The sequence below is a fragment of the Pristiophorus japonicus genome, chromosome X (assembly GCF_044704955.1).
Source record: "Pristiophorus japonicus isolate sPriJap1 chromosome X, sPriJap1.hap1, whole genome shotgun sequence".
Taxonomy (NCBI): domain Eukaryota; kingdom Metazoa; phylum Chordata; class Chondrichthyes; family Pristiophoridae; genus Pristiophorus; species Pristiophorus japonicus.
Genome location: NC_092010.1, coordinates 38,550,195 through 38,563,162, shown reverse-complemented (window position 1 = coordinate 38,563,162; position 12,968 = coordinate 38,550,195). Strand labels below are relative to the sequence as shown.

Below are 12,968 nucleotides of genomic sequence, written 5' to 3'. Positions count from 1 at the left end.
TCTCTCCCTCCCCCAGGGGGGGCTCGTTCTCTTTCTCTCCTCCCCTCTCTTTTCTCTTTCCTCTCTTCTTCTCCCCCCCTCTTCTCTTTCTCTCCCTCCCCTCTCTTTTCTCTTTTCTCCCTCCCCTCTCTTTCTCTTTCTCTCCCTCCCCTCTCTTTCTCTTTCTCTCCCTCCCCTCTCTTTCTCTTTCTCTCCCTCCCCTCTCTTTCTCTTTCTCTTCTCTCCCTCCCCTCTCTTTCTCTTTCTCTCTCCTCCCCTCTCTTTCTCTTTCTCTCCCTCCCCCTCTCTTTCTCTTTCTCTCCCTCCCCTCTCTTTCTCTTTCTCTCCCTCCCCTCTCTTTCTCTTTCTCTCCCTCCCCTCTCTTTCTCTTTCTCTCTCCCTCCCCTTTCTCTTTCTCTTTCTCTTTCTCTCCCTCCCCTCTCTTTCTCTTTCTCTTCTTCTCCCTCCCCTCTCTTTCTCTTTCTCTTCTCTCCCTCCCCTCTCTTTCTCTTTCTCTTTCTCTCCCTCCCTCTTCTTCCCCTTTCTCTTTCTCTCCCTCCCCTCTCTTTCTCTTTCTCTTTCTCTCCCTCCCCTCTCTTTCTCTTTCTCTTTCTCTTTCTTCCCTCCCCTCTCTTTCTCTTTCTCTTTCTCTCCCTCCCCTCTCTTTCTTTCTCTTTCTCTTTCTCTTTCCTCTCCCTCCTCTTCTCTTTCTCCCTCTCCCTCTCTTTCTCTTTCTCTTTCTCTCCCTCCCCTCTCTTTCTCTTTCTCTTTCTCTCCCTCCCCTCTCTTTCTCTTTCTCTTTCTCTCCTCCCCTCTCTTTCTCTTTCTCTTTCTCTCCCTCCCCTCTCTTTCTCTTTCTCTCCCCTCTCTAAGTTAGTTTGGAGTAAGTTTTCGCTGCCTAAACTTGCAAAACATGTATAAGTGGCTGGACATGCCCTCTTTTGAAAATAAAATCTGTTCTAAAATGGAACTATTCTAACTCACTAGAACTGGAGCAAACTAAATGTCGAGAATTGCAATTTCTAAGATGCTCCATTCTAAACTAGTTGCTCCAAAAAAATAGGAGCAACTCAGGCCGAAACTTGAGCTCTTAATACCTTCTTCAAGCTTAGGGAGCCCGAGTCAGTGTCGATATTGTTGCAGTCACAGGAACATTCCTGCACCCGAGACTCCACCTTGGTCTGCTTTTGGGGGTGGCCAATGAATGTGTGAGCCACTCTCGCATTTTAAAAAAAACAGGGAATATCGACACCACTGTGTCAGGCAGCCACTGAGTTGGAGGTGGGACGGGACAGGAGAGTCTCCAAACTCATGACCGAAACTACGGCAATCGGAGTCTCCCAAATGGAGAAGGATTATTTCTCCCGCAAAATACAGTGAGTGGAGAATCGTTACAGAATACAAATTCTGTGCATAAAATCAATCCCAGTCACTCGCTCAGCAGTGATTGACAGAGGAATTGCCCAATCATCTCGTGCTGTTGGGGAGGAGTTAAACTAATAGGGCAGGGGGATGGGAACCAATGCAGGGAGACAGAGGGAAACAAAATGGAGACAGAAGCAAAAGACAGAAAGGAGATGAGTAAAAGTGGAGGGCAGAGAAACCCAAGGCAAAAAACAGAAAGGGCCACTGTACAGCAAAATTCTAAAGGGTCAAAGTGTAATAAAAAGGCAAGCCTGAAAGCTTGGTGCCTCAATGTGAGGAGTATTCGGAACCCAGGAGAGGGCTCTGAGCTAGTTAGTGGGTGAGAGCTCAGATGAACAGGATCCCAAGAAAGAATGCAAAAGGCAGGAGGCAACAGAGCAGAGTAGCACTGGGGTAAGTGTAAACCACAAGGTGATAGGAAGGGACAATATGTATGAATATAAAGGGGCTGCAGGAGGGGTCAAAACTAAAAACTAGTATTAAAACACTCTACCTAAACGCACGCAGCATTCGAAATAAAGTAAATGAGTTGACGGCACAAATCATTATAAATGGGTATGATTTGGTGGCCATTGCAGAAACATGATTGCAGGGTGGCCAAGACTGGGAATTAAACATACAGGGCTATCTGACAATTCGGAAAGATAGACAAGAAGGAAAAGGAGGTGGGGTAGCTCTGTTAATAAAGGATGATATCAGGGCAGTTGTGAGAGATGATATCGGCTCTAATGAACAAAATGTTGAATCATTGTGGGTGGAGATTAGAGATAGTAAGGGGAAAAAGTCACTGGTGGGCGTAGTTTATAGGCCCCCAAATAATAACTTCACGGTGGGGCGGACAATGATCAAGGAAATAATGGAGGCATGTGAAGAAGGAACAGCAGTAATCATGGGGGATTTTAACTTGCATATCGATTGGTCAAATCAAATCGCACAGGGTAGCCTTGAGGAGGAATTCATAGAATGCATACGATTATTTCTTAGAACAGTATGTTATAGAACCTACAAGGGAGCAAGCTATCTTAGATCTGGTCCTGTGTAATGAGACAGGAATAATAAACGATCTCCTAGTAAAAGATCCTCTCGGAATGAGTGATCACAGTATGGTTGAATTTGTAATACAGATTGAGGGTGAGGAAGTAGTGTCTCAAACGAGCGTACTATGCTTAAACAAAGGGGACTACAGTGGGATGAGGGCAGAGTTGGCTAAAGTAGACTGGAAACACAGACTAAACGGTGGCATAATTGAGGAACAGTGGAGGACTTTTAAGGAGTTCTTTCATAGTGCTCAACAAAAATATATTCCAGTGAAGAAGGGTGGTAAGAGAAGGGATAACCAAGGAAATAAAGGAGAGTATCAAATTAAAAACCAAAAAGCGTATAAGGTGGCCAAGGTGAGTGGGAAACTAGAAGATTGGGAAAATTTTAAACAACCGCAAAGAATGACTAAGAAAGCAATAAAGAAAGGAAAGATAGATTACGAAAGTAAACTTGCGCAAAACATAAAAACAGATCGTAAAAGCTTTTACCGATATATAAAACGGAAAAGAGTGACTAAAGTAAATGTTGGTCCATTAAAAGATGAGAAGGGGGATTTAATAATGGGAAATGTGGAAATGGCTGAGACCGTAAACAATTATTTTGCTTCGGTCTTCACAGTGGAAGACACAAAAACCATGCCAAAAATTGCTGGTCACGGGAATGTGGGAAGGGAGGACCTTGAGACAATCAATATCACTAGGGGGGGTAGTGCTGGACAGGCTAATGGGACTCAAGGTAGACAAGTCCCCTGGTCCTGATGAAATGCATCCCAGGGTATTAAAAGAGATGGTGGAAGTTACAGCAGGTGCATTTGTTATAATCTACCAAAATTCTCTGGACTCTGGGGAGGTACCAGCGGATTGGAAAGCAGCTAATGTAACGCCTCTGTTTTTTTTTAAAAAAGGGGGCAGACTAAAGGCAGGTAACTATAGGCCGGTTAGTTTAACATCTGTAGTGGGGAAAATGCTTGAAGCTATCATTAAGGAAGAAATAGCGGGACATCTAGATAGGAATAGTGCAATCAAGCAGACGCAACATGGATTCATGAAGGGGAAATCATGTTTAACTAATTTACTGGAATTCTTTGAGGATATACCGAGCATGATGGATAGAGGTGTACCGATGGATGTGGTGTATTTAGATTTCCAAAAGGCATTCAATAAGGTGCCACACAAAAGGTTACTGCAGAAGCTAAAGGTACGTGGAGTCAGAGGAAATGTATTAGCATGGATCGAGAATTGGCTGGCTAACAGCAGAGAGTCGGGATAAATGAGTCCTTTTCGGGTTGGAAATCGGTGGTTAGTGGTGTGCCACAGGGATCGGTGTTGGGACCACAACTGTTTACAATATACATAGATGACCTGGAAGAGGGGACAGAGTAGTGCAACAAAATTTGCAGATGACACAAAGATTAGTGGGAAAGCGGGTTGTGTAGAGGACACAGAGAGGCTGCAAAGAGATTGAGATAGGTTAAGCGAATGGGCTAAGGTTTGGCAGATGGAATACAATGCCGGAAAATGTGAGGTCATCCACCTTAGGGGGGGGGGGACAGTAAAAGGGAATATTATTTGAATGGGGAGAAATTACAACATGCTGCGGTGCAGAGGGACCTGGGGGTGCATGAAACTCTTTTTGGAGTTTATCTGCAAAAACAAAGACATTAAACCGTGCCACCCTACCTGGGTGTGACACACCAGACATTTACAAGGCCCTTTTTTTTCCTTTTTTTTTGTGTTTTTTTTTGGGCACTAAAATCACAATTTTTCCCCAGTGCCCCCTATAAAAGGGAAGGGGGACACTAAAAGCACCGGCAATTAAAACAAATTAAACTTTAAAACGTAAAATCAAATTAAAATTTGGTTGCCGGGCGTGATGATGCACTCCAAGTTTGCAGGTGCAGCAGGTAATCAGGAAGGCGAATGGAATGTTGGCCTTCATTGCGAGAGGGATGGAGTACAAAAGCAGGGAGGTCCTTCTGCAACTGTACAGGGTATTGGTGAGGCTGCACCTGGAGTACTGCGTGCAGTTTTGGTCACCTTACTTAAGGAAGTATATACTAGCTTTGGAGGGGGTACAGAGACGTTTCACTAGGCTGATTCCGGAGATGAGGGAGTTACCTTATGATGATAGATTGAGTAGATTGGGTCTTTACTCGTTGGAGTTCAGAAGGATGAGGGGTGATCTTATAGAAACATTTAAAATAATGAAAGGGATAGACAAGATAGAGGCAGAGAGGTTGTTTCCACTGGTCGGGGAGACTAGATCTAGGGGGCACAGCCTCAAAATACGGGGGAGCCAATTTAAAACTGAGTTGAGAAGGAATTTCTTCTCCCAGAAGGTTGTGAATCTGTGGAATTCTCTGCCCAAGGAAGCAGTTGAGGCTAGCTCATTGAATGTATTCAAATCACAGATAGATAGATTTTTAACCAATAAGGGAATTAAGGGTTATGGGGAGCGGGCGGGTAAGTGGAGCTGAGTCCACGGCCAGATCAGCCATGATCTTGTTGAATGGCGGAGCAGGCTCGAGAGGCTAGATGGCCTACTCCTGTTCCTAATTCTTGTGTAATTCTGGCCAGGATTACTATATTCAGCCATTAAAAAATACCTAATCCTTTAGAGGCCCAGTGCTGAGGCTGGCCTGGTGTGGGTTTGGAGGAAGAAGTATGTCTCTGTGGAGGCAGGGGTAAGAGGAGAGTTCAGGGAGGACAAGTCGAGCGGATGGTCGAGACTGAGCAAGTTGCCAGTTTGGGGAATCTTGAGCAGGGTTAGACCCTCAGAAGCAGACTATGTAGTGGGAGATTGCAGATTGTTTGTGGAAAGCACATGATTGATAGCGTTGTTGTTCCATGGACCAGTTGAATCACCAGAAGTGGATCCTCATTTTAAGATATTTTTCAGGTCCTGGGCTAAGCCAGGCTGAATTTTCACCCACTGACATTGCAAAGAATACCAACTAATTACTTTGATCTGTTTAAATGATGAATATTCATCAGCTTTTGGGTTCTGACACTGTAGGGTATTGTAGAGTTGCGCTTTGGAGGGGGGTGGGGTTCGGATAAGCTAATTATTCTGGTGCACCAGTGGGGAGGAAGTGGCGAGCAGTCGTGGTTATACCAGGATGGGGTAGGGGAAGTGGCGTGAGGTTGAGTATGTGCTGAGAATAGGCTGAGGGAGGCACCGAGAGGTTGCAATTATGCCAGGTTGGGCTGGGAGTAGTTGTGACTCTGCCAGGAGGAGAACTTGCTGGTGTGCAGTTATTGTTTGTGCACATCGATGATTTACATACACGAGCTTTGAATGTATGGTCCCTCATTCTGCACAATCTATTCATTTTCAAGCACCCACTTTATGTTCAACCAATTTTATTTTTGTACCATATTCCATGAATCTTTCCTATTTTGAAAGGTCACGTGGCAAACTGTAAACTCCCAAAGGTTTATCTGAGTGAAATTATTCAAACATTTAGAAATTCTGAGCAATGGAGTGCAACAGAATATTTCACTGTTCACAAACCTTAAAATCCATGTCTTCAAAAGCTGCTGTCTGTAAAATCTGGCTTAATACTAACTTTTAAACAATTCATTCGCGGGGTGTGGGCGTTGCTGGCAAGGCCGGCATTTATTGCCCATCCCTAATTGCCCATCAGAAGGTGGTGGTGAGCTGCCTTCTTGAACCGCTGCAGTCCATGTGGTGAAGGTGCTCCCACAGTGCTGTTAGGGAGGGAGTTCCAGGATTGTGACCCAGCGACGATGAAGGAGCGGCCGATATATTTCCAAGACAAGATGGTGTGTGACTGGGAGGGGAACGTGGAGGTGGTGGTGTTCCCATGCGCCTGCTGCCCTTGTCCTTTTAGGGGGTAGAGGTCGTGGGCTTGGGAGATGCTGTCAAAGAAGCCTTGGTGAGTTGCTGCAGTACATCTTGTAGATGGTACACACTTGTAGTAATGGTGTGTTGTCCTTTATTGGTGCGCATAGAAACATAGAAAATAGGTGCAGGAGTAGGCCATTGGGCCCTTCGAGCCTGCACCACTATTCAATAAGATCATGGCTGATCATTCCCTCAGTACCCCTTTACTGCTTTCTCTCCATACCCCTTGATCCCTTTAGCCGTAAGGGCCATATCTAACTCCCTCTTGAATATATCCAATGAACTGTCATCAGCAACTCTCTGCGGCAGGGAATTCCACAGGTTAACAACTCTCAGTGAAGAAGTTTCTCCTCATCTCAGTCCTAAATGGCCTACCCCTTATCCTAAGACTATGTCCCCTGGTTCTGGACTTCCCCAATATCGGGAACATTCTTCCCGCATCTAACTTGTCCAGTCTGTCAGAATCTTATACGTTTCTATGAGATCCCCTCTCATCCTTCTAAACTCCAGTGAATAAAGGCGCAGTTGATCCAGTCTCTCCTCATATGACAGTCCTGCCATCCCTGGAATCAGTCTGGTGAACCTTCGCTGCACTCCCTCAATAGCAAGAACGTCCTTCCTCAGATTAGGAGACCAAAACTGAACACAATATTCTACAAGGAATACCTGTAACCTATAGTCCTGTTGGAAATGTGTTTGCTGATCTATTGCTGGCTGTTCCTTTTATTTATCTCTTCAGATCCGAGTGAACAGCTCTGAAAAATTTAAGATAAAGCAAGTAGACGATGAAATGGAGCTGGAAACTCCAGGCGTGTGGAGTTGGATTGTGGAGTCGGCGATGTCCATCTTAAAGGAGAAAGTGAATGAAACTTACATCAACGTCGACCTGTTCGCCAGCAAAACCTGCTTTAAAGTGGAACCGAGCAGTGCAGTGGCTTGTTATGATGTCCTGTTGACACGACGTGAGTTTTCAATCAATTTGATCCCTCACAATTTGAGTGACAGTGATGTTGGCGTAAGTTCACATTCTTGCTGTGTTGCATCTACGCTACCATCTTCTCTCAAATGGAACTTTGCTCAGTAATACTGATTGTCACTATTCTGCATGTTTCCTCATGTAACTGCCTTGCCAATAATTTTTATAAGCAGGCAGTTTCCTATGAACCGAGCCTGCATCTGTATTGTCGATTGCTTTTGGGTTTACATAGCCCAGATCTAAGCATAAACCTCAATTGTGGTGAAATGTTTACTGGAAAATACATGACGTGCCCACCACATCACCAATCTTCTGGATGACAGAAAAATATCACAATGTTAGAGCTCTTTTGTTGCAGGCTAAACTGTTCCAGATTATTTCATACAAGTAAAATGATACAAAGAAGCAGAAAGACGCAAGCAAAATACTAAACACACAGTATGTGTGTGCGTGCTTGTAATTTTTCAATATAAAGTACTTTTTTTTCCCTGAGCTAATGTCAGGGATTCAGTCAGTCTGTGGGGTAGTAAGTGTGTGTATTACACCTCTTGGCTGCCTGCAGTGCTTCTGATTTTTTTATCCCTCTGCTGCTGAGATAGGGCCTATTAAGGACCAAAATGTTGATCGATGTGTGGAGGAGGCGGATGTGGGTAAGGTACTCAATGAATACTTTGCGCCTGTCTTCACAAAAGAGGGGGACGATGTCGACGTTGAAATTCAGGAGGAAGAGCGTGAAATATTGGACGGGTTAAACATAGTAAGAGAGGAAGTATTAACGTGTTTAGCATCCTTGAAAGTAGATAAATCGCCAGGACCAGATGAAATATATCCGAGGCTATTAAAAGAAACAAGGGAGGGAATTGCGGAGGCTCTGACCATCATTTTACAATCCTCCCAGGCTACAGGAGTGATGCCAGAGGATTGGAGAACTGCTAATGTTGTATCATTGTTCAAAAAGTGAGGAAGGGATAAACCGAGTAATTACAGGCCAGTTAGTCCAACCTCGGTGGTGGACAAATTACTGGAATCAATTCTGAGGGACAGTATAAACCTTCATTTAGAAAGACACAGATTAATCAAGGACAGTCAGCATGGATTTGTTAAGGGAAGGTCGTGTCTGACTAATTTGATTGAGGAGGTAACAAGGAGGGTCGATGAGGGCAATGCGTTTGATGTAGTTTACATGGATTTTAGCAAGGCTTTTGACAACGTTCCACATGGTAGGCTGATCAAAAAAGTAAAAGCCCATGGGATCCAAAATTGGCTCAATGACCAGAAGCAAAGGGTAATGGTTGAGGGAAGTTTTTGTGACTGGAAGGCTGTCTCCAGTGGGGTTTCATAGGGCTCAGTACTTGGTCCCTTACTTTTTGTAGTATATATTAATGATTTAGACTTAAATGTAGGGGGCATGATAAAGAAATTTGCAGATGATACAAAAATTGGCCGTGTGGTTGACAGTGAGGAGGAAAGCTCTAGACTGCAGGAAGATATCGATGAACTGGTCAGTTCGGCAGAAAAGTGGCAAATAGAATTCAATCTGGAAAAGTGTGAGGTAATATATTTTGGGAGGGGCAACAGGACAAGAGAATACAAAATAAATGGGAGGATACTGAGGTGTGGAGGAACAGAGGGACCTTGGAGTGTATGTCCACAGATTCTTAAAGGTAGCAGGACAGGTCGATAAGGTAGTTAAAAAGGCATATGAAATGCTTTTCTTTATTAGCCGAGGCATAGAGTGCAAGAGTAGGGAAGTTATGCTAGAACTGTATACGACATTAGTTAGGCCACAGCTTGAATATTGTGTGCAGAAGGAACAGGGGTCCCAATACTGACCCCTGGGGGACCCCACTGTATACCTCCCTCCAGTCTGATAAACAACCATTCACCACCACTCCCTGCTTTCAGAGCTTGGTCTTGGTCCAGTGGCAAGGGTTAACCAAGACGACTGGAGACCATGTAACTGAAGTCCCCCATCCCTGGGACCATTCCAGTAAATCCCCTCTGCACCCGCTCCAAGGCCTTGACATCCTTCCTAAAGTGCGGTGCCCAGAATTGGACACAATACTCCAGCTGGGGCCTAACCAGTGATTTATAAAGGTTTAGCGTAACGTCCTTGCTTTTGTACTCGATGGCTCTATTTATAAAGCCCAGGGTCCCATAAGCTTTTTTAACAGCCTTCTTAACTGGTCCTCGTCACGTTCAAAGGTTTGTGTACAAACACCCCCGGGTCTCTCTGTTCCTGCACGCCTTTAAAATTGGACCCTTTCGTTTATATCGCCTCTCCTCATTCTTTCAACCAAAATGTATCACTTCGCACAACTTTGTGTTAAATTTCATCCACCATGTGCTGCCCATTTCACCAATGTGTCCTCCTGAAACCTGTTACTATCCTCCTTGCTGTTTGCTTCATTTCTGAGTTTCGAGCCATCTGTAAACTTTGAAATTAAGCCCAGGTCATCCTCGATACAAGGGACCGCTAATACTATACTATTCTATACTGCGTGCAGTTCTGGTCACCACATTACAGGAAGGATGTGATTGCACTAGAAAGGGTGCAGAGAAGATTTATGAGGATGTTGCCTGGACTGCAAAACTTTAGCTATGAGGAAAGATTGGGTCAGCTGGGTTTGTTTTCCTTGGAACAGAGGAGGCTGAGGGGAGATTTAATTGAAGTGTATAAAATTATGAGGGGCCTAAATAGAGTGGATAGGAAGGACCTATTTCCCTCAGCAGAGGGGTCAACAACCAGGGGGCATAGGTTTAAAGTAATTGGTAGAAGGTTTAGAGGGGAGATGAGGAAACATTTCTTCCCCCAGAGGGTGGTGGGGGTCTGGGACTCACTGCCTGAAAGGGAGGTAGAGGCAGAAACCCTCATCACATTTAAAAAAGTACTTGGATGTGCACTTGAAGTGCCGTAACTTACAGGGCTACGGACCAAGAGCTTGAAAGTGGGATTAGGCTGGGTAGCTCTTTGTTGGCCGGCGCGGACACAATGGGCCGAAATGGCCTCCTTCTGTGTCGTAATTTTTCTCTGATTCTAACCCACAGACTTCAGCCCCCTCCACTACCTTGCCCAAGTGGCCGTTCTTCATGTGTGCACATCAGGCTATTTGACTGTGGTTGTCGCTGTAGCTGAGCTTGTTGGCCCCACATATGTGCTTTTTTAAAAAAAAAACAATTGGCTAGTTCAGTATAAACCAAGGGTCGACCTTTGCATCCTCAATATTGCACTTACCAACTGAGCCATTCGAGCATTTCAGGCTCTGTTTTTATTTTAAGAAAGGAGAAGGAAGTTGGGCAATTTTTATAAATGTCCTTTCTGGCTAAATTTCATTATTTCTCTTTGGTGAACTTTTTTCATGTGCTGTTTGGTAGAATTGTGTGTTCCCCTCATCCCGACCTTATCCTTTCCAGGTTTCGATCCGCAGCTGATTGTTCTCTTCACTTTCGGGCTGGTGCTGTTTTTCTATGCTGAAACCTTAAGCAGGTAAGACGGTGAAGGATGGAACACTGTTTTTGGCTGTGCAATATTAAAGTGGTAAATGTTGGAAACGTGGCAGGTCAGCCAGCATTTGTGGAGAGAACATGTTTTGCTCAGGGCTCTTTAGAAAAAAAATAGTTGTCCGCCATTCTCATAAGTATTGATTTAAAAAGTATCCTAGACATTTTGAGGATGGCAAGGGAAGGAGGTGTTGGCCTTCTGAAAATATTGTTATACGTGAGTAGTTCGTCTTTCCCCCCCCCCACCCTCGTCCCCCCTGCGTAAACTCCCACACACGGCCACCCGCTCAAAGTAGTCATCAATGGAGAGAGAGAGAGAGAGATCCCCCAGCTCCCTTTCTAACGCTCTTAAATTCCCAACTTCTCCTCCCCTGACCCTTCACCCACCTCCACAGCCACTGCACTTAACCTGCTCAGTAGCTTCCTTGCCTCTGCCTTTGATGCCCTTGAATACTCCAAGCCCTTACTTTCTCCCACCCCCACTGTTTTTCCGGTATAAATCCCATCTCCGTGTACTTAAATCTAAAGGCCACAGGGTGGAGCACAACTTGTGCGTAACTGGCCTGATGCGGAGCATTTACAAGCAGTAGAAGCGGCAGTGCAGCAAAGCACATCGGAATTGGCAACGCATTAAAAAGCGACGCAAGAACCATGCAGCAGCAGCAGTGCATCAAAGCATATCGGCACATGCAACGTATTTAAAAGTTACGCAAAAACCAGGCGGTAGCAGCAGTGCATCAAAGCATATCAGCACATACAACGCATTTAAAAGCTGTGCAAGAAATGAGCAACGGCAGCAGTGCAGCAAAGCAGGCCAAAATACAGGCAGTGCATTTAAAAGCAGCGCAAGAACCAGGCGACAGTGCAGCAAAGCACATTGGAATAGGCAGCGCATTTAAAAGCGGCGCAAGAACCATGCAGCAGCAGCAGTGCATCAAAGCACATCGGCACATGCAACACATTTTAAATCGCCGCAAGAACCATGCAGCAGTGTATCAAAGCACATCGGCACATGCAACGCATTTAAAAGCTGCACAAGAACCAGGCAGCAGTGGCACCAAAACCGAGGCAGGGAAACATTCAAAAAGTGACGTCGCTAGCAATCGGAGGGAGGAGCAGCAGAACCTCAGGAGCTCAGCTAAGTACTTCATTTATTACACACTTTCTAAACTATTAAACCTAAATAAAAATTAAATAAGTAAATAAAATGAATAAATAAATCAGGATAATTAATTATCCAAATAGCATTAAATTAATATCTGGTATACATAAGTAATAAAAGTAAATAATCAGAAATAAGTTACCATTTAATTAGATATCAAACTAATGCATCAAGTAAATAATAGTGACCCTATTGAGGTGTTTAAGATGATTAAAGGAGTTGATTGGGTAGATCGAGAGAAACTGTTCCCTCTGGTGGGGCAGTCCAGAACAAGAGGGCAGAACCTTAGAATCAGAGCCAGGCCGTTCAGGGGTGATGTCAGGAAGCACTTCTTCACACAAAGGGCAGTGGGAATCTGGAACTCTCTCCCCGCACAAGGTATTGAGGCTTGGAGTCAAATGAAAATTTCAAAACTGCGATTGATAGATTTTTGTTGGGTAAGGGTATTAAGGGATGCGGAACCAAGGCTGGTAAATGAAGCTACGATACAGATCGGCCATGATCGAATTGAATGGCGGAATAGACTCGAGGGGTGACTGGCCTTCTGTTCCTGGGATGGTTGTCCACTGCTAGATCTGGCTTGATCATCCAAAATCTACTGTCTTCCTCTCCTCATATCCTCTATTGTGCCCCATTTTTAACTCCAGCACCAAATGCGAGGAGCATATAATAATTTCTTCTCAAAGATCGAGACCATCTGCTTCCTCTCCTGTCTTGACCCCACATCACTTGCAGCTTTCCCCTCATCTCTGACATTTCCAGATTTCATTTCTGCTGGTTGCTGGCTGAGTTCCCGACTCTATCGTCCTGCTGAAAGACTCATTTATGTAAAGAGGTGGCTGAAGCCTCATGACTTCCTCACTCTCCCAGGAGCCATGTTGTAATCTGGTGTGAATTCATAATAAAATTGGACCAGTTCTCTTAGTAGCCGTGGCATGTAGCATTAAGACAGAGGTTCATGTTCAACCCAGTGAGTTCTCTATCTCAGCCAAGCTGTTTGGAAACGAGTAAGATGCT

The 12,968-nt window shown here is 44.6% G+C and overlaps 1 protein-coding gene across 3 annotated transcripts in view; it reads left to right on the top strand.

Moving 5' to 3' along the window:
* The window catches only part of nemp1 (nuclear envelope integral membrane protein 1), a 129,242-nt gene that overhangs the window by 94,533 nt on the left and 21,741 nt on the right, over window positions 1-12,968 (top strand). For all 3 annotated transcript variants that reach the window (XM_070869702.1, XM_070869703.1, XM_070869701.1), the window contains 2 exons: window positions 7,052-7,274; window positions 10,703-10,775. In XM_070869702.1, coding sequence (XP_070725803.1) covers window positions 7,052-7,274; window positions 10,703-10,775 — 296 coding nt within the window. The remainder of the gene's footprint in view (window positions 1-7,051; window positions 7,275-10,702; window positions 10,776-12,968) is intronic.